Source organism: Eurosta solidaginis, chromosome 4 (genome assembly GCF_040869045.1).
Source record: "Eurosta solidaginis isolate ZX-2024a chromosome 4, ASM4086904v1, whole genome shotgun sequence".
Classification (NCBI taxonomy): domain Eukaryota; kingdom Metazoa; phylum Arthropoda; class Insecta; order Diptera; family Tephritidae; genus Eurosta; species Eurosta solidaginis.
In genome coordinates, this window is record NC_090322.1 from 126,184,732 (window position 1) to 126,210,711 (window position 25,980).

General features: G+C 35.0%; 1 protein-coding gene across 4 annotated transcripts in view; it reads left to right on the forward strand.

The window, feature by feature from the left end:
• Tsp5D (Tetraspanin 5D) overlaps nt 1-25,319 on the forward strand; it is a 100,926-nt gene extending 75,607 nt beyond the window's left edge. For all 4 annotated transcript variants that reach the window (XM_067782842.1, XM_067782844.1, XM_067782843.1 and 1 more), the window contains exons 3-6: nt 18,825-19,016; nt 19,097-19,291; nt 19,365-19,522; nt 20,722-25,319. In XM_067782842.1, coding sequence (XP_067638943.1) covers nt 18,825-19,016; nt 19,097-19,291; nt 19,365-19,522; nt 20,722-20,962 — 786 coding nt within the window. In that variant the 3' untranslated portion in view covers nt 20,963-25,319. The remainder of the gene's footprint in view (nt 1-18,824; nt 19,017-19,096; nt 19,292-19,364; nt 19,523-20,721) is intronic.
• The last annotated feature ends 661 nt before the right edge of the window (nt 25,320-25,980 follow it).

Consider the following 25,980-nt stretch of genomic DNA (forward strand, 5'->3'; position numbering starts at 1 on the left):
ATCGTGCCAGCATCATTCGCCGTGTTTTTTATCTCCCGATAAATTTGGTCTTTCACCCGCCCGCCGTCGCGCAAATATTTCGTTTTAATTTTAAATATTTAAATGGATTAATATTTTATATACCGTGGTTTTGTAATTTAAAGGTTTTACATTTTAAATAAAACCATTGAACTGAAACTCGTGTGCCCTCTGTTTATTTATACAGTGCTGTGCTAGTGAAAAGTTTAAACACCAAGGTCTAGTAATTTCGTGAACTTCATGCTTGGTTACCAGCATATACATGTATATTTGTAGTTTGTATCCATATGCGTGTGTATATGTGAGTACTACTTGGGCTGATGATGACATGCGTTTGTGAGTATCCCTCTGTTGCCTTGTATATATGTGTGTACATGATGATTGATTTGTTTACGTACATACGAGTGGCTGCTTAGTACTGGCTTAGTGATGATAATATTCGTCACAATATATTAAAATACACCCTCAGAAAAAATTTCAAAGTGTTGGAACGCCTTACACTGGAGTTACTCGACATTTGAATGTGAAAATAAAACTTTTTTCTATTCTCTTGTAAAATTTAAAATTTTTTGTTAGGGCCTTTGTGAATTAAACTAACGATATGTTCTTGTTATTCAAAGGATTCTCCACCAGCCCAGCTTTTTATCCGATTTTGCACTTAATGAAACCAGTTATAGGAAAAGTAGCAGATTTTTCAATTGAATTGGGACATAATATACGAAAATAAGAATTAAAAAAAATTATTTTTTCGTTGGCTGAATAAAAATATAGCGAAAACAATAAAACTAAGCTGTAATTCCAAAGTTGTTAACATTTTAATACGTGGATGTGTGAAGCAAAATAATTAATCTTATGACCACTTGAGAAAAAAAGAGTCGACTTTATGACCATTATGTAAAAGCAGGATGGTCATAATATCAATATCGTAGACATTGTGACCATAGAGATTTGACGTTGTGGCCCTTTCATATGGTCGTAATTTCAATCGACTTTGTGACCATTTGATGTGATCATAAGGTCAATTGAGAACAACAACAACAACCTCAGTCCTTTCGTTATACTCGAAGGCAGCCAGCCGCTGTACCTATAATTTTTCCTAGAACTGTATATTGGCTTTTGATAAGTCGAGGTGCGTCTGTAACGGAAATTGATGTGTTTTCGTATATTCAAACTAAATATGTAACCAATATGATAACAAAGAAGAGCATTTAATATAGAGCCGTACAGATAGATAATACGAATACAATAGGTATGAAAACCGGCGTCAAAATCACCGTATGTGTGGCATTTATTTTATAAACTATTATGCGATGCAATTTCAGTAATTTTTCTCACATATGCTGGGGCATGATAAACTGTTGATTGCATTGAATGTGTAATCCGTTGCTGCTTATGAGCAGCCGACATATGTATACATACATACATTCACACACGCATGAAACTCTACATTTAAACTTCATTCACACCACTTTTGCATTGTCTTCCCACTTATAAAAGTTTTCATTATACCTTTCATGATAACTAACTGGTATGTATATTAAGAGTATCATGAATCTCAAAATTGAGAGTCGTTAAAGGAGAAGAGATAGACCAACTAATAAACATACCGAAATGATCAGGATGACGATCTGAGTTGACTTAAGTTGTGTCTGTCTGTCAGTTTGAACGCAATATTGATGAAATTTTATGAGCGGGTTTATTTTGGCGTCCGATTCGACATTTTTCGGAACCGCCTGGATCGGGCCACAATAGCTTGTATCTCCCATACTACCGATTTTTAAGATGATAAAGGGGCCTTCGCCATTTTTTCCTCATTTTAGCAGTAAGACGCTTAAAGTACTACCAGGTGCTTACGTATGTGACACACATTGTTGTCTGAAAATATCATTAAGATCGGTAATATAAATAACATATTATAACGAATTCCTGGTTATTATGCACCTTTTGCTTACGTTCGAATCACTGAACTGTTTTTGTATGATTATTTGTCTCCAACATTCTTAATTTTCGCACATATGGTTAGTCTGTATAACATACTTAATTGTGGAAGTGGTGTTTGTTTTATGTTTGATTTTTGAAAATTTTATAATTATTGTTTTTGTTTTGTTTGGTCCACAGTCCTGATGATGACTTCAGACTGAGTAGTACAATTATACTTCAATATCATGTACTTCACAAAAGCGTGCTTTAAATCAAACTGATTCGTCATTCCTCAGCTTGCGCTGCTTTTATACCCTCTGTTGCCTCGTCCGCATATTTCTCCTAAAGTCTAGACGTTTCACCTTCTGCCACTGTTGTATCTCCTGCTTGGTAGTTGAGTTGCTAGTTATGCGTGTGCATGCACATAAGTTTGGCTGCTTCCGGTATTTGTTGTTGTGATTATTTACTAACAGCGCAGTTATGCTAATATTCGTCACAATATATAAAATTTTCCAGCTTCATTCATGAAAGATATAAGGTCTTCGGTATAAGCGAAGACAGTCCCGCCCTTACTTGTTTTTTGTTATTGAAGTTTGAAGTTTGTATTAGGGTACTTATGGCTCTTGTAGTTTGAGTGTAAGATACCCAGGTGGGAGACTTGGACAGCTTGAAGCCCCGATGAGGTTCCACTATTCGTAGAATTTGACAATCCACTACCGAAACCGCTTCGAAAAACAATTTTATATTTAAAAAAAAACTTTTGTTTAAACAAAATTTTGAAAATCACACCACGGCGGCCGCGGCGACGTAGGATATAGCTAATTAGAGAATCGTGGAGGTGCAACGTTGACAGCTTACACTGGCAGCTTGCTCCTAACAGAAAACCCCCACCAACTTTCCTTTCATCGACGAACCTGGCGTACATCAGTTAATAAGTCCATTACTGCAGATGGGTCACTCTCATCAGTCGGCTTACGAGGGAATGACTGCAATGTTGCTTGCACGGTGATAATATTTCGGACTGGGATAAAGTTGGTGCCCCCATAAATTCAGAAAGCAAAAATTCAGAAACAAATTTTTTCAGAAAACATTAGTCAGAACCCTTTTTTCTGAGAGGCAAAATTCAGAGGTCAAAACTCAGAAGTCAAGTCTCAGAAGTCTAATTTCAGAAGTCAAATTTCAGAAGTGAAAATTCAGAACTTAAATTTCAGAAGACAAAATTCAGAAGTCAAAATTAAGAAAGTAATCAGACGACAGCAAAGACATTAAATTTTTCTCAAAATTGAAAAACGTTTATTTATTTGGAAGGAATTACATATTTATAAAGAAAAAGTAATACAATCTAAAATTTTGAATTGTGTGCAATAGCAAACATGTAATTAACTAAGTTTATCTTTTTCAAGAGAGTTTGAATTTACAATTTTTGTTGTTATATCGGCCTACTGATTTGCAAGATCGCGGGTTTGAAGCGAGCTCAAGGCCTAACAATAATTATTTTATCATTATTATTGTTATGATAAATTTTTTCTTAATTAAAATAGAATAGAAGAAAGAAAAAATTTAGACAACTGCCAAAGCTCGTTGTATAGATCCATTTCGGGAACTGCTAAATTCCTTCATCGGCAAAGTTTAGGCGCCACTGCTATAACCATTCATTGTTTGTTTGTCTTGATTATTTCTACTTCTATCCTGGTTCTTGCCAATTGATATTCACAGAACTGCGGCATCTGTTGCAGAATGGATGTGTAAATTGGGCTTGTTTCATGGCAATGATGCCATAGTGTCATATTTGTTGACACTTTTTCCTCGTGCTCTGGGATGTATTAAACATTTTTGTTGTTTTAATTAAGAAAAAATGTATCATAGCAATAATAATGATAAAATAATTATTGCTAGGCCTTGAGCTCGATTCGAACCCGCGATCCTTTGAATTTACAATATCAAAAAAACGAAGTCTTTATATTTTTTCTTGCGTTTCCGATATGGCTCGCCTCCAGTTGAAAATTTCTGCAGTTTTGTTTCTATTATTGCCTGTTCGTTTTTTATTTTATTTATGCCATTAAATATGTTCAAACGCACTTCGAACGACCACCTTTCTATGGAATTATTTGTACGGACTTCACCCAATTTTGTGATATTATACATACTCCATAATTCGATTGAATGTAAAATTTTGCGTAAATTTTGATTACTTTCTGAATTTTGACTTCTGAAATTTGACTTCCAAATTTTGACTTCTGAAATTTGATTTCTGAATTTTTGTTTCTGAGTTTTTACTTCTGAATTTTGGCTTTCTGAAAAAATGTGTTTGTGAATTTTTGTTTTCTGAATTTATGGGGGGAACCAAGAATGTTGGAGTGCCCGGAGTCAGAAACCCCAAGTTGTTGTTGTTGTTGTATCAGTGCTTTTCCCCATCCAATAGGTGCGACCGATCACAAATTATCATCAATATCCTCTAACGGGAGTTCAAGGAAACTTGCTGTTTCAACAGGAGTGGACCATAATGAGAGGGGTGTTAGAGGCGTTGGTTCCACATTACAATTAAAGAGATGGTTGGCGTCATGTGGGGCACATTGCAAGCAGGGCATATGTTTTGTATGTCGGGGTTGATTCTGGATAGGTAAGAGTTTAACCTGTTACAGTATCCAGCTCGAAGTTGAGTTAGAGCGACTCGCGTTTCCCTGGGGAGTGTGCGTTCCTCTTCCGCAAGTTTTGGGTATTGTTCTTTGAGTACTGGATTCACCGCGCAATTCCTGGCATAAAGATCTGACGCCTGTTTGTGGAGTTCATTGAGGACATGCTTTTGTTTTTTGGATTCATACGGCTGAGTTATCAGGTGCCGTATTTCCTCATAATGCTTACAGAGATGACTCCTTAAGCCCCTGGGCGGTATTGGCTCATCAATCAGATGCCTGTTGGGATGCCCAGGTTTCTGGGTGTTCAACAGGAATTGTTTGGTTAGCATCTCATTTCTCTCCCTGATGGGGAGTATTCTCGCCTCATTATGTAGATGGTGTTCTGGGGACATAAGAAGACAGCCCGCGGCGGTTCTGAGAGCAGTATTTTGGCAGGCCTGTAGCTTCTTCTAGTGAGTAGTTAGACCTTATTACCGACCGGGATTCAGCCGACCCCCCCCCCCCCGCTATACCATCTGGATGGTAGTTCAGCATGACATTCAATGCCAAAGTACGTGCTGTTCCAAGATAATCTTTGTACGATGTATGAAACTGATATTTCGGTACGCTCGTCGTGTTCCTCAGAACAGCACCCTATATAACAGTATCGAATAGAATAGTTTCCTGTATTCATTACTTTCATAAATTACAAGCGCGTTCGTCCAACCAAGGAACTCCTGACAGCTGGGATTTCATATCTTGCCTTAACATAAACCAATCTAGTTTTGCCAGGATTCACAGTTTGTTCATATGACTCAGTACGCCCAGTCACTCTGTTCAGATAGCATTGCAAAATATTGAGCAGAATGTCGAAAAACTTACCCTTGATCAGGATTGCAAATGCATCTGTGCTGTCAACCACACGAACGTTCCTTGCTTCTAGCTCCATCAGAACTGTTTTACTAGCAAAACGCAGAGTAGAAAATTGTTGTTCTTGTTTGTTTATTCACTATTATCTTTGAAAACCTTGACATTATTGACAAGTGTATATAAGATTTTAGTAAATGATGTTTAGTGTTCAAATATAAGAACAGAGACAGTACCATTTCCTAAAAAAAAAGAGAGACAGCCCATTCAACCGAGGCGTGCCTCAGAACAGCTTTATCTCGAATGTGAACCACCCCACTCCACGGTGACAGTAATGGAAAAGAAAAAAGAAAAAAAAAAAGAAAACAAAAGATAAGAAAAGAAAAGAAAAGAAAAGAAAAGAAAAGAAAAGAAAAGAAAAGAAAAGAAAAGAAAAGAAAAGAAAAGAAAAGAAAAGAAAAGAGAAGAAAAGAAAAGAAAAGAATATAAAATAAAATGAAATAAGTAAGGAAGGCTAAGTTCGGGTGTAACCGAACATTGCATACTCAGCTGAGAGCTTAGCTGCGTTGATTTCGCAGGGTTTCGTAGATGGTTTATAAGTGGTTTTTAATTCCATATTACATACGTTTGGAGAAATATCGACCAAATTGTAGACAAAGGGTGACGTTTTTTATAACGATTTTCCTTCATCCTTTTTCAAATAAGGGAAAATCACCATGTAGGAAAATGAACCTAGGGTAACCCTGGAATGTGTTTATATGACATGGGTATCAAATGAAAGGTGCTAATGAGTATTTTAAAAGGGAGTGGGCCGTAGTTCTATAGGTGGACGCCGTTTCGGGATATCGCCATAAAGGTGGACCAGGGGTGACTCTATAATGTGTTTGTACGATATGAGTATTAATGAGGGTTTTAAAAGGCCCTTAGTTTTGTATGTGAAGGCGTTTTCGAGATATCGACAAAAATGTGGACAGGGTGACCCAGAACATCATCTGTCGGGTACCGCTAATTTATTTATATATGTAATACCACGAACAGTATTCCTGCCCTGATCCTAAGGGCTTTTGATTTCGCCCTGCAGAACTTTTTCATTTTCTTATATTTAATGTGGTAGGTGTCACACCCATTTTACAAAGTTTTTTCTAAAGTTATATTTTGCGTCAAAAAACCAATCCAATCACCATGTTTCATCCCTTTTTTCGTATTTGGTATAGAATTATGGCAATTTTTCCATTTTCCGAAATCTTCGATATCGAAAAAGTGGACGTGGTCTTAGTTGGATTTCGCCCATTTTTAATACCAAGATAAAGTGAGTTCAGATAAGTACGTGGACTAAGTTTAGTAAAGATATATCGATTTTTGCTCAAGTTATCGTGTTAACGGCCGATAATAATTAAAAAAAATATATAAGTTAAACGGTTATATTGAAAACAATACTTACTTGAAATAATAATAATGCTAAAAGCTAGAAAATAATTAGATAGGTCCTAGGTACTAGGCATCACACTCCTCATCAATCTAGGGCGTTGATCAAACAATTAAATAAAAGCGTTGGGCACGTAAAGTTTCTAAAAATGTAAGGCGTAGCATAACCTGATTACGGTTCAGTTGGTCTTATATATGACTATCAATAGAAATTTGACGCATCCAACGCTTTTATTTAATTGTCTGATCAACGCCATAGATTGATGAGGAGTGTGATGCCTAGTACCTAGGACCTTTTCTAGCGTTTAGTATTATTATTATTTCATGTAAGTGTTGTTTTCAATAAAACCGTTTGGCTTAAAATTTTTTTTTAAATTATTTTATTTCTTCCTCGCTCTGCTACTGCAGATCGAATTTTGATGGCTTGGGGCCTGTTCTGCCCCTCACCATATAGGACCTATTATTCTCTAGCTTTTAGTATTATTATTATTTCATGTAAATATTTTTTTCAATAAAACCGTTTAACTTAAAATTTTTTTTTTATTATTTTTTTTTTCAACTTTTTAGTCTTTATTTAATTGCCTTTTATTTCCCATCCTATTTAGTTCATTTAGTCACTCATTATTACAAGGACTCTTTTCTGACAATTTGTTAAATTCTAAGTCCTCAATACATAATCCTTCCAAAGACTTTACTCGACTCTGCGCTACGTATGTTTGTCCCTCCTCCAACTCTAAAATATTTTGATGTAACTTCTACCGACTGTATGTAATATTTGTTCCAAATATGAGCCAAATCGGACATCATAGGTCGCTTTCTATTCATGTATGTATTATGTGTTACAAATATGGGCAAAATCGGACCACAAATACGATTTTTTTGAATATCTCGATCTTTGTGCCACCTAGCAGCGATTATTTTTTTCATAGGTCGCTTTCTATTCTTATATGTATTATGTGTTCCAAATACAGTCGGGCCTCGATTATCCGTGATGTTCGGGACCAGAAGCATTACGGATAATCGATTTTCACGGTTAATGGAATAACAATTTTGATTATAGTTTTTTTAATATTTTTATTATTTAACAAGTGAACATTGGTGTACATACATATTTACATTAAAAAAAATTTATTCAAGAAAATTATGTACATTTTTATATTAAATACAATGTATGTATGCATCAAATTTTCTACTGAAAACATGAGGCAAAAAATGACTTCAATCAAAAAAAGAATACAATTTCTTAAAAAAAGTCGTGTAATGTTGTTTGTCTAATATTTTTGAATTTATAATTTTCTTTTATAAGTTTTTCTTGTATGCGATAAACTTGAATTTTATCCTGCTCTGTAATTCCGGGACAACCAAGGCTATCCAGGAAATTCAGCAATGTGCTTGATGCCTCTATCGCTTCTTTTAATCTTTCTTTCTTTCTTTCTTTCTTCATCAGTGTCTTCCAATCCATTGTCTCGCTCAGGTTCATCTGAGTTACTGTTTGCCATGCTTATAATTTCTACATCTGACAAAACAGCAAATTGGGAGGCATTTTCATTACATTTCAGCCATGTCTCTATATCCTCTGTGGTAAAGTCATCCGTAATATTGATCATTTGTGCCACATTCACGTGCGTATTCGATATGTGCACACCTATAAAGAAAATCAATGAATTTTTGCATGAAAATATTTTATAAAATTATAAAAGTATGCCTACGCACCTTCATTATCTGGGCATAACAAATTGTTCCAAGCGTTCTTCAAAACTTCAGAAGTAACAGCGTCCCAAGCATTATCAATGGACCACAGGGCTTTCTTTATATCAAATTCTTTCTTAAAATCTTCTCTTTTAATTGACGAGACTAGTTTTTGCACTATAGTTTTACGATAATGGCATTTAAAACACCGTATTACACCCTGATCCATCGGTTGGATCAAGGACGTATAATTCGGTGGTAAATATTTTACAATAACGTTTTTAGCCTTAAAATCGTGAACGTCTGGATGTGCCGGGCAGTTGTCCAATAACAGAAGGAGTTTGCTATCATCCATAAGATCGAGTTTCTTAAGATCCTCTTTTACCTCTGGCACAAAGTTTTTGGTAAACCATGTTTGCATTACCCATGTTTTGAATTAGCCTTATAAATTACGGGAAGATCGTATACATTTTTTAGGGCTCTTGAACGAGCACTTTTACCAATAACTAAAGCTTTACACTTGTGTGTACCAGCAGCATTAGCGCAAACTGAAGTGGTTAGTCTTTCTTTTGACACCTTATGTCCATCTATGAATCTTTCATTATGACAAACCAAACTGCTCTCGGGCAAACACTTCCAAAAAGACCTGTCTCGTCCGCATTATAAATTTGCTCACTGGTATTATTTTCCGTTGATATCAATTCATTTAATTGTTCTACAAACATTATGGCACTTACATAGTCTGCTGAAGATTTTTCTCCTTCAGCATGAAGCCTTTTTATTCCATGTCATGTCCATGAGCCAAATCGGACCACAAATACGATTTTTGTGAATATCTCGATCTTTGTACCACGTAGCAGCGATTTTTTCATAGGTCGCTTTCTATTTTTGTATGTATTATGTGTTCCAAATACGAGCCAAATCAGACCACAAATACGATTTTTGTGAATATCTCGATCCTTGCGCCACCTAGTGGAGATTTTTTTTTCAGCGAAAAAATTCAGCAACGGCATGCGTCTATTAATACACGAATACAAGCCTCTAATTTTACCCCATTTTATACCAAAGATGGGTATAATCTTTTACATACCAAGGGAGATAACTGAAGAAGAACTCCTCAGAGACATTATTTCGCAGGTAAATATATTAAAAGTGATAAGAGTAACAAGAAAAGAAACCAAAGAGAAAGAAGAATGAATTAGCACGAAAAGAGTCAAACTAATTTTTGAAGGAGTAGAAATACCTAAAAACGTTATAATCGAACACACTAAATTTCAAGTAAAACACTTCATTTCGTTTGCACAATGCTACCGTTGCTTTAGATACAATCATTTCGCTCAACATTGCAAAAGTTCTACCACCATCTCTTCACAGTGCAGTGAGGAAACAAAAGCAGATCACAATTGCACACAATTGCACGAACTGCGACGGAAAGCACAGTGCTACATTTAAAGAATGCCCAGCAAGGGTAAAAGCATACTCGATGAAAAAAATAATCACTCTGGAAAACCTTTCGTTAAGAGAAGTCAGATCCAAATACTCGAACATATCGAGCCCTTCCCGCAATTTAAGTGTAACCAACAAAAATACTGATATTAGTTTTTTGCTGAAAACCGATAGTTTTGCATGATTTGATTCATCTCACAAATTTTTTAATAGAGAATATTACCGTTATCAAGCTAAATCAAAAAAAAATTTAGTGTAAGTGAATTTTTAGGTTTGTTTACTTTTTTTGTAACCGCAAATTGCTACTTACCTCAAAAGGGCTTCTCTGTGGTACCTTAAGAGTAATGTTTATTTTCACTTTTATCGTGTATATTTATATTGTTCGCAAAAGCACTTGTTGCAATTATACCGTATATGGATGATTTAAGCAACCATTTTGCAAAACGAAAAAAATATGGCTGAAAACGAAAATATATATTTTAGTTAGATACAAATCATTTCTGCCTAAGTTCGTGAAATCCAATAAAATTGTTTTATTATTTTAATATGGAGCTTTTACAAAATAAGGTGATTAATTATTTAATATTATCTTTAAAATAAAATAACAAAACTGTGTTTTTATACCAATGAACGATAAAGAATAACTCACTGGTTCCATATAGCGGTACTGAATCTGAAAAGACATATTCTGGGGAATTAGAAAACGAGATATGCGTTGGAACAAGAGGGTACAAGAAGAAACGAAAACTTCCTAAAAGACTTCAGGGTAAAAAACGAAAGCTGTATGAAGTTAAAGCAAATCCCTGCGTAGGTAAAAAGTGTGGAAACAAGTGTTGTGAAAAGCTTATTGAGCAAGATCGGCTGGGGTGCTAAATGAACACTTTTAGGGCTTAGGCAACAAGTGATTGGCTTCTATAGTGCATGACCCGGAAATGCGTTCAAAGGAGAACATCAGATAGCCTTAAAAAACAGTGGAGCTATGCATATTTCATTACCTATAACGAAAAGCGTTTTAAAGTTTGTCAGCAATTTTTACTGAAAACACTTAATATTTCCCAAAACACGTTAATATGTGTTAGAAAAAACATAACTCTTCAAATACCTCTTGCCTGACCCAAAAAAGACCTCCTCCCCATAATAAGTCTGACGAAATAAATGTGGCTCTTTTGAAATCATTCATTGAACACCTACCAGCAGTTCCTTCCCACCATTGTAGGAACAAAAGTACTAAGTTATATCTTCCACAGTACTTTCGAAACGTGCCAACTTTGTATAGGTGTTACACGCATCACTTGATAAATACAAATCAGGAGCAAGCTAAGTTATCCCTAAGAGTTTTTCGTACCATTTTCAAAAATGAATACCATATAGGCTTCCATTTGCCAAAAAAGGGCAAATGCATTATTTGTGAAAATTATAAGAATTCGGACAGAGAAGCACAAAACCTTTTACAACAAACTGAGGAGCATAAAATGCACATACGGGACAGATATTAATCAAAAGAAATTTTCTTAGAGGACCAAAGAAAAAGCAAAGAGAATGGGACGTATATCTGGACCAACTTCGACCTTCAGAAAGTATGGAATACACTACACGGAAAAAGCGTACACCTTTTCTATTCAAGAAAATATGCTTTTTATAATAAAAGCGCTTACGAAAACGGCACAAGAAACGGTTATTGCTTTTTATGGGGTGAATCGGATGGAAAACGTGGATGTAACGAAATGTCCAGTGCAATCTTCCAATACTTAAATATCGTGGATGAAAGGGGGGCTCATTCTGATATAAGTCTATATTGTGATAGTTGTGTTGGGCACAACAGGAACAGAGCTATGCAAGCAATGATAATATATTTCTTAAAGAAGGCTGCTAACATAAAACATATTAAATTAACTTACCTGTTGCCTGGGCATACCATGATGCCCGTGAGCTACATACATATCACTATTGCGTATTTTATTCGCGATAAAAATGTCTGGGCTCCAAGTGAATGGTATACAATTGTTTCGAATGCAAGAAATATACCAGAAAATTATACATGCATTTCAATTCATAATTCGGATTTTAAAGATTGGAAAACCTTTTCTCAAGCTTTGCTTCCAGCTTCAGTTAAAATATCATTTACGTCTTTGCGTTGCGCTATCTTCGAAAAAAAATCTCCATTGGTTAAACTACACTATGGTTATTTTGACAATAGCGAAAAAAAGGTATATGATCTCAGTACAATTGTACGGTCAAGACGAAATTCTCTCATACTTAGTAAGGGTCCTGTTACCTTGTATGATCACCTCTTACACATTTCATCTTCAAAATATAACGACCTAAAAGCTCTTTGCGAAAAGAATATCCTACCAAAACAATTTCACTATGAATATATTAGCTTATCCCATACTGGAAAGATACTAGATACATTGCCTGAGACAGACGAAGATGACTTTATTATTTTGTTTACAACAATACTGTTTAATATATTGTGTTAAAATTTGGAATTGTATAAGTTTCCTTTAATTTCAAATGTATGTATGTACTAAAAAATTGCAATAAATACGCCTTTAATGTGCACCTATGTAATCTGAAAAACATAATTGAATAACTTAAAATTTAAGGAAACCAACAAAATAGTGTTTGGAAAGTGAGCCAACATGACATCAAAAAAAAAACGTAAATACAGATAACAGGACTTTCGGTACAGTGTGGTCAAAAACCGAAGTCTTAATTGCAGGCTCAAGAAATGTTTTATACACATACCAAATTTCATGATAGTAGCTATTTTTTGTCAGAAGTTAATTACAAAACACCTTCTACTGTAAAATTTAGTTTTTGTTGCTTACACTTAAATTGCGGGAAGGGCTCGATATTTGGAAACATATTCGACATCCTGCAAGAAGATGAAAATTTCCCTGAACTCCCCCAACATCGAAGCAAAATAACTCTTAACAATTCAACCGAAGCGGCAAAACACACACATAAACACTACCCACTAGCAAAAATGATCAAACAAAATCTAAACAGGGAGAGGGAAATCCAAAACACGATAGAAATTTGGAGAAAAATTATTCAGGAAGAGCATGCAGAGCACACGAAAAATACAACATTCATCGTGCACTTCAGACGACAAAATAGTTTGGAGAAAGTCCTAGAAAAACAGGACGAGGTAAAAAAATGAACAGCGCAGGCAATAATGGAATTCTTATCACAGTGGTCAACAGATTTTATCGACGAATCCACAAAAAATATAATTATTAAAGCAAAGAGGCATTTAAACAAATAGATGCACTCAACGACCTAGCACGCTTAAAACAGGCAACAGAGTCATGAAAATACTACAATTTAATATGCAAAGTGTAAAAAAAGACAACAACAAAGAATTATTAGAAAGAACGCTACTTCAACTTCAAATTGAATTAGCAATACTTAGCGAAATTTGGATTAAAGATAATAATAGGACCAGCTTAAAAAAATTCAATTTTGTAGGGAAATATCGGGATCATGGGTACGGTGGAGTAGGTATATATCCAGCGAAACACATACAATTTTCTCTAATAAAATCAAATAGCCAAGCGGAAGTTATCGGAATCACAGCACTTAACCTAAAAAATAACTTAAACATATTTAGAATATATTGTCCACCAAACATGCCAAACACTGAATTCAAAACTGAAATGGAAAAAATATTCTTTTAGCAAGAAACCTGAAATGTAAAACAATAATTGGTGCTGATTTCAACTGACTGCAAAAACGTATTATGGGGCAGCATAACGACGAACACAAAAGGAAATATCTTAGAACGGATTTAAATTTGCTCTGTATGAATAATGGAGAAGCAACTTATAAAACCCCAACAGTATCTAAACAACCAGACATTGCTTTCCCAAACATAGAGAACAGCATTAGCAAATGATCCGTTCTACCAATAAAAATCACTAACAGCAACCGTCTACCAATCTTAATGGAACTACATAAAACAGAATTACAAAATACCTACTCAAAAATTATAAGCTCTAGAGTACTTCTAGAAACTTCCAATTGCACCATTGGGAATACCCTACAGGAGATAACGAACACATACAAAGACATAATAAACAGAAATACTATCAAAGAACCGGCAAAAAATAAATATGTACCAAAGAAACGGTGGAACAAAGAATTAGACCGTCTATAAAAATTAAAAGACAATGCACAGAAAAGATACGAAATATACTGAACATGGGAAAAGCTGAATAAATTAACAGATGCACAAAAACTACTATAAACAGAAATAACAAACAAAAAAATAATCATTTCAATGAATTACTAGAAGAAATTTTGGAATCAAACGACTGCAAAGAAGTATGGAAGAAAGTCAATAAGATAAAGAAATTTGGATGTCTGAAACGAACCAAAACAAAAACTGGAATTCAGTGCAAGCGGAAAGTTTCTTGAAACTTACAGCCAACATTACCAACACTGAACCAAATAATATACCACTCATTGAAACAATCATACCAAATAAAATACCGGAAATATCCTGGGAGTATTTTAAAGAATTTTTACAACACCCAAAACCAAATTCGGCAAAGGGTGTGGATAATATTTCATACAGAATGATAATGACGCATATGTAATGCCATCTATACCTCCCGCAGACTTCTTCCTTTTGCTAATCAAGATATTTTTAAGTTCTTCGAAGCTAATTGCGAGGGAGTTTGGTGGGACTGTTTCAGTGTTAATCGGGAGACTTTCTGATGAGGGGACATGATCCTTTAGAATCTGGAGGTAATCTTTATCATTATCCGGGGACATTTCGAACTTGTTGGAGTTTTTAGCCTTGACAAATCTCCAAGATTCCTTCGAGGATGGATCTGAGTTGAGTTCTTTGATTTTTGAATCAAAGTTTTTTGTCATTGTTTTTCTAACTTCCTTTTTTCAGTATTTTTTGGTATCCTTGTAGGTTTTCTGGTGATGGGTGGGTTCTACATTTTTGAAAGGGTATTTTAAGGAAACGATAGTTTTTGGCGATGTTCTTGTCCCACCATACTTTGGGAGAGTAGTTTCCTTTGACCACGTGGGTGGCGGCTTTCATTTCCTGGCTAAACTTTAGGTGAATGTCTCAATGTCAGGTTCAAAGTCGATGTGTTTGAGGTTTTCATAAGATTTTTGTCGAGAGGAATTTTATACCTAACATTGCGATTGACGTCGATGACAATCGGAAGGTGGTGACTGCCACCAAGCCTGATACTAACCACCTTCCTTGAAAATTGAATGTTAGAGTTTGAGAAGGATGGGTCTAGTACCGATCCCACGTTGGACGTTACATTAGATATGAAAGTGGGTGAGCCGTTGTTTAGGCAGGTGAAATTAAATTCCTCAATTATACTTTGAAGGTTATTTCCTCTGCATGTTTGGACAGAGTCCCCCCAGATTCTAGCTCTCGCATTGAAGTCTCCCAGTATAAGAACGTTGTTTTGATTTTCGAGGAAGGAAAATAGTTTCGTGATTAACACCTTTAATTGTGATTGATTGTGGGAAATATTTTGCACATATTGTTAAGTTTGGTTAGAGGTTGGTGGTACGAATAATACGAATGTCCTTGTCTGTTCGGTAGTTGATTTTGTGAAATTTTATTTTCTTTTTTAGAAGAATCGCCACTCCACCATAGCCGTCATTTCTATTCTTTTCAAGAATTTTGTAGTTTATGATGTTTCTGTGTGTTTCTTCCTGATTTGAGAATACCTCGCTCTGGCAACCTATGTCTATGTCATTTCGATTTAGATGGTATTCTACTGTGTTTATGTTGGCTTTAAGAGATTGGCAGTTATATTGTAGGATTTTCAAAGCGCCTTTGGTGAGGATTAAAATGAGACGCCGACAGTCCCTGTTTGTATAGCAAGGATATCTTCATTTAATGCATTTGCATGGAATGTTTCTTTTATTTTAGCCATTTTTGCCAGAGCATCTCCTAGGTGCTCCCTAACTCCTTCCCTTTGTTGACTTTGGAAAAGATCATTGAACAGCTTTTCCATCTCTGTAACTCTTCCCTTAAGGCATTCTGTTGTGTTTTATACTGTGTTATATACTGTTGTATACTGGTACTGTTTTGTTTGTTTTTTCCCCTGAGTTCTGTGGGCAGTTTGTTCAGTTTTGTTTCAGGGGGGTCATTTCGGTTTTTGATTTTTTAACAGTCGAGATTATGGGGGAAATGTGTCTGGTTAAACTGAATTGGAATACGTCCGAATGTTGGGGCCTATACCACACAACCTCTAATTACTAAAACAATTCCTTCGTGTTTTGACAAACAGAATCACTCACCTGGTTTTGGTTTATAATTTATTATTTTTACTCTGCAATGTACCTCCTTTGTACGCGCCCAAAGGAAGAGTCCCTTGTATACAGACACGTTCACCCACTTCGTTTTTTTAGAAGGGAAAGGAAAATTTTAATGTTATATATATTGATTTTATTATTGCAGTTATATCAAGGGCCGATCTGCTCAGCTTTGCTATTCTTTGTTATTCTTTAGCTAGTGGTGCTGAATAACTCTCTCCAACTTTGAGGTTAAGTTTGGTTTTTTCGCAGGAATTTACCTTTTTATAATTGCGTCTGGCTCAATTGTCAAATTGATAAGAATATTTGGTTGTTAAATATATATTTTCAGTATTGGAATTTTATTTTCGCAATAAAATACAAGCTTAAGCCAGCAAAAATAAGCACAGTTATGATAAACTAGCCTTCGTCACACAAGAAATTAAGGAATTTGCTTTGCAACCAAAAAATCCGCACACGTGCATTTATCTTCGTCTCAGGATCAAAGAGTAAATATTTGTTAAGAGGCGTCACTCGATACTTTTGTTGTTGCCAAAGCAACCCTCTCACGTCGAATGTCATTCTCAAGGAAGTTTTGTTTAGTTTTCTTCAACTACATCCTACGTATTTATGCGGTGAAGTGACTTTGCATAATTACGATTTTTTGAAAGAGAATTAATTAATTAATTTAATACAATCAATAAAATAAACACAAATACCCCACGAAAATGTATAGAAGGCGTTTTTATAAATATATCTGACAAAAAAAAACCAACGAATACCTTGAGAAAACATCGAGTTATTTGTCAAACTATGCGTTCTGACGTCTCTTATTAATACATACTCTTTGTCAGGACGAAAATATCAATTTCTATATATTATTTGTTTCACTTTTGTCGCCAATAACTTAAATTCAACTCTTTTTTGAAAAATGTCTTTTCTTTCTTCTCGTTATCACTTATTCGGTGTGATGTTGCTGCTTCGGCGATATATTTTTTTAACGCCTTTGTTCTTTTCTTTTATATTTTAGTACACCAAATTTTCCAAACAGCTCATAGCTATTAGCTAATATCAAATCGAATACCGATTGCAACTTTTTCTTTTGTATGAAAAAGGATTACTTTACTTGACGAACAAAATACTTGAAGACGCATAGCAAACTATTTAAAAGAAATAAAATCATCACTTTAATAGACATCACAAAACAACTATTGAGACATTCACACAACCAGAAAGCCATTACACGATAACTTTTTACCTTGGGTAGAAAGCCATATGTGTCATGCAGTCTTTCACGAAGTAGACACAAAGAAAAAACACACCAACTAAGAAAACCAAATTGTGAACAACGAAAAGACATCCATATTTTCTTCCTTAAACAAATACGTACTCAAATAATAACAATTAAAAGAAAAACAAAAATTACAATTTCATAAAGAGCCACATAACTGGTGATGGCGCTTTAATTCTTTGAATCCTCCTCATTCAACCAATACATGGCGCGGGAGTAATTTAAACTTCAAAAAACAAAAAAGTTAGGTACTCTTATCACTAAAAAGAGAACAATTTAGGCTATTAGGAATGGCAGAGCTGTAAGATCTAGAAGCAGCAAGTAGCATGGATCCTTGAAAGCTTCAATGTAGTATTTGCCAAAAGGACGGAGTTATATAAAATCATAAGTCCTGGTTTTCGATGGGCTTTTTCAGTTTGGTCGGGTCAAATTTTTGGTATAATATAAGTTAATTCAGTATTTGTGAGGTTTTCACGGACCGGCCAGTTAACAAAAAGTTATCGATGTCTTTCCATATAGTTTTGGTTTAGTATCAAAACGTTATTGATTTGTTATCGAAAAGTTACAGATTTTCTGCCTTTGTAATGAAAATTTATCGATTTGTTATCGAAAGGCTGTTGATTTTTTATCAAAAGTTATCGATTTGATATGAAAAAGTTATTGGTTTGTTCTTCACTATTAAATCGACAACACATCTTTAATCCAGCCATAGCAAGCCGATAAGAAACCAATAACTCAAAGACAATACTTCCCTGTCGATAATAAGCTGATAAAAAAAAATTAACTTCTCGGTATAAATTGTTACCGATAAGTAGTCAACTAAGTTCTTCACATAAAGCCGGAAATTATTTAATTATGGTGAAACTGCCTGTGGTTTTAACTTAAACCGCTGGACGAGCTCTTGTTAAACCAAAAACATCAGTTTTATAGACGTACACCAGCTCAACAGTACACCCAAAACCTTAACTTGAATAATAATAGACCAGAAAGCCGCGAAGTCATATGGTAGAAAAAAGCATTCAAACCACACGTGGATTGGAAAGCGGATCTTGTTGCTGATTTGTTATTAAAGCTCCCCAATTTTCAAAGAAAACAAGAATCGTCAGCTAAACGTGCTAGTACAACAACTGGTACGAATTAAAATTAGGCAATGCATTTAAAGTATATTCCTAAACGAGTTTTTGTTCCCCAAAAGAATTAAATATATTTTTTTTTTCTTAATCGCAACAATAAAAGTTCACACCTCCTCACTTTTTTTCCTATCATTTCAGCTTTGTAGTTGTGCTTTCCTTGGTGTTGGCGTTTGGCTGCGTTTATCATATGAGGGATATGCCACATTGCTGCCAGATCACGATGCTTTGAGCGCAGACTCGATTTTCTGTGCGGTTGGTGTGGTCGGATTTGTTGTTTCATTTTTTGGTTGTTGTGGAGCTTGGGTGCAATCGCGCTGTCTCTTAGTATTGGTAAGCTTACGCGGAAATGGAAGTGGTTTCGATTGAATTTCTTTTTTTCATATTTATAAAATTGTATGCTCTCATTGCAGTATTTCCTGTTGATTGTTATGCTATTTTTGAGCGAGTTTCTTATTGGTTCGATAGCTTTTCTGTTTCGTGGAGGTTTAAGGCGCACATTTGCCAACGAATTGCGTTTTGGTATCGAACGACATTATAATGCATCTGATCGTGGTAGTTTGGTAGCGCCATCGGTGGCCACCATTTGGGATGGTGTGCAGCAGTCGGTGAGTTTGTATTTAAAAAACATTGAGAACAAATTGTTTAATAAACGTATTTTTTCATAAATTTATTTTTCAGTTTGAATGTTGTGGGGTCTCCTCGTATGAAGATTGGTATGATATTCAGTCGTGGAGTGGCAAACGTTGGGTACCTGAGTCATGCTGCCGGCCTTCGGAGGCGCGTAACATACTAACGGAAGGCTCCGGCGACAGTTTTTTGCGGATCGATTGTGGAAAGTAAGTATGTATTGAAGAAACATGCCAAATCTACCCGAGGTGAACCCTGTTACAAAGCTGAAATTATTGTCATTTGCTCACTAGCTAGCCCGACTCAAATGCGAAGCATTTCATCAAAAAATTCAAAAATAAACACAAGGCGCGATATACCTTCGAAGAGATTTAGGCCGAGCTTCTGTTCCAATTTGTGTCGTGCTCCTTTTAATTTTTCCTACAAACTGGCGGGACGGGACCTACATGTTTTACGCCGGCTCCGAACGGCATCTGCAAGGCAGATGAGTTTTCATTGAGAAGTTTTTCATGGCACACTCGGATTGTTTGCCAAATCATAACATCAGCCACCGAAGATTTGATTAGGCCTTATTAAATTTTCTAGGTCATCGGAATTTTCTTATATGCTTTCTAAAAAAATCTTACGGCTGGAAAAGGAAGAGATGGATGAAGAAGGGGTGATAGGGGTCATATCCATTGATCAGCTGTTACCATGCATCCGTTTGCGATCCTCAGGATTCGCTGAGATGAAGTTGAACATGCTGATTTGCGATGCCGTCAAACTCAACCGAAAATTGAACTCGTATCACAGCCTGTCCACCTGCCGGAACGGAGCGACGAATGTACGCTCACATGTAACCTTTCCCCGCAAGAGGAACGGGTTTGTATCTTCCACAACTGAAACACTTTTTTAGGACATGTAGTTTTGGCGTTAGCGAAGGTTGGAATTCGGGGCTGGTTTTTGATACGGTGTTTCAGTTTGGTCGTTGGGTAAACTTCTGGTGACACTAAGGACACATGCATTCTACTAAGGTTCTCAATAATAGGCCAGTTCTATATAACCAATTTCTCAAGACGTCCGTTGACGGGAAAGTCCGCATGACTGTCAGGACTATATGGTTGGTGGTTCTTGGTCACAGATCTCCTGCGGCATTCTAGGTAGCGGAACAATAAAGTTCGGATACGCTAGTGATGAAAAATAATATATAATTTATGAATAGTACCGTAGTCTGATTATCATATACTCGACTGGTATGACCAAATTTTGTCCATTCCCCTTAGTACTGTTGAGGAAAAGCTTTTCACACCAAACTATTACATATTTGCTCATTTTAGGTCTACATTTCAACTTTATGAAAATTTAAGGTCTTTTCAAATTTCTGCCCGTTTTAATTTTTTTGTCTCGATGTCGATTTTAAAATTTTCAGATCCGAAAATCCTGAACTCTGGTGGAGTAAAGGGTGCGCGCATTCACTGCAAGCCTGGATTCAGGGACAATTGAATGTCGTTGGTTATGTTGCCTTGGGAATTGCCTTTGTACAACTCTTCGGCTTAATTACGTCGATGTTATTATTTTGCACGGTCAAACATAAACGAGAAACGGAAACATACAAATCATATTCACCGTCGATTGACCCACAAACTCGAACGAGTAGTTGGGAGGATTGAAGTCGACTTTAGCGCTGTACTAATTGCAACGATAGTATTCTTATCATATCTTATTGATTAAAAGCATTTAATTAAGATATTTATATATTATGTATGTAGTGTACGAAATGTTAATTTAAGAAAAGTAACGAAAAAAAAAAAATAGGCTACAAAATTAAAATTATCAATTTCAAGTTGTAAATTTAAATATAACTAAAACAAATTCATAGTGTAACGTCGGTTCAGTGGAAGATGGTCCTGTCTCGGCTACCGATTAAAAATACCCTATCCTATCCAATTATTGAATAACGTCCCATGCCGGAAATTTGAGTTAAAGAATACCCCATCTCAGAGATAGATTTTGAAATTGAGCTCTGAGTTAGGAGTTTTTAAAAAAAATTTCTGAAATATAGATGTTTTCGACCCGGCAACTGAGAGAGAATGATCTTCCACTCTTTCATCTATAGATAGGCAGTTAGTTCTTAGTATTATTGACGCTAAACTTGTATGCAAATTATGCCAAATATATTTGTTAAGTATTTTATGAGAGCCTTTAGCGCAAAATTAATTTTAAAAGCTAATTTGTTATAGTATAATCGCGTTAGTAATGTGTAAGTACTCAAAGCAAGAAAGATGATACACGGAAAAGTCAGAACAATTTTTTTTTTTTTTTTTTGTTAGATACATTTTTTTTTTCTCCTAGATAATTCTCTGTAGCGGTTTTCACTAATTTTATACCAGAGTTCGACGGCCAGTGAAATAGTAATTCGCGCTCACTTCAAAAAAAATTTTTATATTTTTTCTCTTCCTTTTGTATTCACTTCTAAATAATAGCAATATATTGTATTTTAATTGTTTTGTAGTCTCATGCAATAAAATACTCTTTAACAAATATGCGGGCATACATCTTGTCTCGTTGCTCGTTAGTCACCGACTAAAGACCCACCACAACGATGGCAGTACTTTTATGGCCGAATCACAATGAACTTTTTCATATAAAAGCCTTTAACGCAATCTTATGCATGACGAGGAGATTGCACGTATTTTTATGGAGTACGGCAGATCGAGCGACACTAGCGCCATCTGACATAAAAAATTGGCAATCTTCAACTTTTGCTACATATCGCACACTAATAGTTCCGACACATAAGCACTTTTTCATATAGATGTGTTTAACACAAGCTTATGCATTATGAGTAGATTGCATGCATTTTTAAGGAAAACGGTAGAATGAGCGACACTGGCGCCATCTGATATTGAAAAGTAGCCATCTCCCAAATTTTGTTCCAAGCAATTTATAAGACGAAAAATTTGACATTTGCTTTGGCTAAGGGTGTTGGCACACTTTGCAAGTGAAAATTTTCCCACTGGTTGGTAAATTTTCTAACATTTTTCGCAATTAAAATCTGCAATATAACAATCGAATAGGACACAAAATATGTTAGCAAGCATTTTCGTTGTATAGAGAGAATGTTTATAACAGTGCTTCGCGAAATTTTGTATGTGAGTGGGCAAGGCGTAATAAACTTCAATTGCCAAGTCTGAAGTTCCTTCATATTTACAAATGCAACATCTTGGTTGATTGTGGCGATATTATTGGAATGCATAAGCTTGTGTTAAACGCATCTATATGAAAAATGTCGTAGTGTCACGGCCTTAACTACAAAAGAGTCACAACTTTAAAAATGTAAATGTTCAGGATAGAAGAGAAACGGTTTATGTGAAAACGTCTGTAATGTTATACTGAAATTCAGTTTTACAGACTTTCATTATAAAATGAATTGACGAAATTTTGTTGTAATTATTTGTTTACGGACAAAATATATAGCAATTTTGAATTATGACTATTTATGACAATTATATATGACAATTATTTCATCAAAAAAGGCACATTTCACAATAATACAAGCCGCCTTTTTTGCGACAATATAGTCAGAATTTAAAATAATACGCTTTATGCATAAAAAAACTGTTCACTTGTTCTTAAGCACATTGACACAACTAAAAATAGTAAACATTAGTTGATACAGCGCAAGCGATGCAATCAACACCAAAACTGGTAACGGTAATTTTCCAGTTAAAGAATAAAATAATGACAACGAAATTTAAGCTGCAGACATTGGTGCTTTATCGGTAACCGTATCGATAACCTTATAACAGCTGATTCGACCAACCTTATGAGGATCAATGCAAGCGATTATTGGTGCCGGTAAGGTCGTAACCGTATCGTAGCCAACCAATTGGTTTTTGGTTTACCGTCGTAACGATAAACAGCTGATTACGTTAGAGATACGACTACAGCGATACGACAAACGGCACCAATGACTACAGCTTTAAGCGGCAGTTAGAGATGTGTACTGTGAATTGGTTTATGAAAAAAACCGATTATGAAAAATTTTAAGTAATGACTCTTTTATAGTTAGTGTGCGATATGTTCGTTCATTCATCATGTATACGTTCACTTTGCAAGTGAAATTATTTTTCCCACTCTTTGGCACTTCACATTTTTTCACAATTAAAAACTGCATTTTAACAAAATAAAATGGTACAAAATATGTTGGCAAGTATTGTTTTGGTGTAGTGAGAATGTTTATAAGAGTTTTCGCAAGATTTTGTATTTGCATGTACAAGTCGAAAGAAGTTTAATCTGATAAGTCTGAAAAGCTGTTTATATTTACAAACGCAACAAGTTCATTGTGACGCGATCATTACAGTCACAGTTTCAATTTTGCTGATCACTAAACCTAGCGACTTATCGAGACTTACGGCTGAATTCTGTAATTCAGTCTCATCTCAAGTCTCTAAATTTGAGATTTTCCTTTAGAGACAATTTTTGTGACTTGAGATGATTTCGGTATTCAGTAAACGAAAGTCACAAAAACAATTCACCATATCAACGAAATTCACCAAAATGACAATTTACTCATACATTGAACAAATAATATAGCATTCCATTTTGTCAACATAACGTTGGGTGATATTGCGGCTGGGCTTTCTAAAACGCCGTTCACAATTTTTATAGAAAATCCCAAAGTGTGTCGGTTCGAATCTCAGCGGCGCCATAGGTTCAATGATTTTTTTTAAGTATTTTCTGTTTTTTAATTTTTTCTATGCTTATTTTAATTTGAGGAATGAAAAAATATATTTAAAGCGTTTTTCGAAAATAATTTTCATACTTTTTCTGAAATTTTAACGTTTGTGATCTTCCCCGGCCCAGCTCACAAATTAGTGATTGCTTTTGTGAGGCTGGAGACGCGAGACAGCTTACAGAATGGCAGATTGTCTCAAAAGTGATTTTCACCCCAAATAGTCTCTAATAGTGACTAGAGACGGCTTACTGAATTCAGCTGTTAAACTAATGATTTTCACCTGCAATACTGACTGTGCACTTCACTAACTTGGTTTTGACATCGCTAAAAGGATGACAATTATATTCATCATTAAAAAAGTATTCACTAAGAATAGTCAATCCCATTTTAAATGTTCTAAGAAAGTTTTTTAAATATATTTTGACGAATATCGACACAAAATAATAACTGAATGCCGAAGTCGTTTTTTTTTAACGATTCGCAAAATATAACGACGTCGAATGTCGTTTAAAAATTTTTAAATTCCAATGCTGTAGGCAAATTCAATAGTTTTTAACGATGTGACTTGTCGAAATTTTAACTATTGATTTTGACTTGCGATACTGACTCAGTTTTAACATCGTTAACGAGGTGACAAATTTATATTATTTAGGGGAAATTACTAATCATATATTAACGAAAATCGATAACAAAAATTATTTGTAAAAATTAAAATCATTATATTTATCGATTCGTTATTTAGCGATAGCGAATTTCGTAGAAAAGGTTGTAGAATTCCAGTACTGTGGTGGAAATCACTTACTTTTAACGATGCGATTTTTCGCTCACAATAGCGGTTGTGCTATACACTTACTCAGTTTTAACATGGCTAACAAGGTGGCCATTATAACTAGTTTTAATGGAAAACCAATAGAATTCAAGCAAATGCCGTTGGCAATCTTTAGCGAAAAAAGCGGAAAAAATTTACGAATATCGTCAAAAAGCGGATACTGAATACTAAAATCGTTATAGTTATATATTCGTTGTTGTTATTGATGATCGAAATCGTTATATTTGTCGATTTATTATATAGCGGTGGCGAATGTTGTTAAAAAAGTTAAATAATTCCAGCACAGCAGTGGAACTCACTAACGATGCGATTTGTCGAAATTTTAACAAACGATTTCTCGTTGGCGACACCCCTTATGCTAGTCACTATGTTAGTTTAAACGACGCTAATGAGATGATAATTATGTTACGTTTAAATGAAATAAAAGTGGCTTTCAAGAAAATGGCTTTAACAACATTGACGTTTTTTTTGTATCATTTCATAGATGAAAGTAGGTTAACGAATATTGGTAAAAAAATGGTGAATGGATACCGAAATCGTTAATGTTATCTATTTTTGAATAAGCAATTGGGATTATCTTATAAAAAAGTTAGTGAATTTCACTACAGACATTGTGTAAATGATGCCTCATACTGAGGTTTTGAAATTACATTTAATACAGATTTATACATACCAATATTTGTTTTTGTTTTTATACATAATAGACATCGTCGGTTTATATTCAATACCCCCTATCATCAAAAACACAGTTTTTTAGGAGAACAAAAAAAAAAACCGTTGTAAATTGCTTATAACATGAAGTTCCCCATTGGGTGATAGAAAAATCCCGTTGTGCATTCAATTTAGTTTTTGGTTCTGAACTCAGTTTAATTTAGTTAATCAATCAAGCAGAGCTTTTGCTATTAGAATAAAAGTTATTTAAAAAAAACATTGTTGATAGAGGTTTCTGCAGAGCAAGAACACATACCTTTTTATATATATATCTTTTGTTGAACCATGTTTTGAACTTCGCGCCTTGTAACAGTGGGATCTAGAGTTACATTTCGAAAGCCACGATCTGAGTTCTTTAGTAGATATTATCAAAAACTTTAACGGCTTACCAACAGACACATGTACCGACC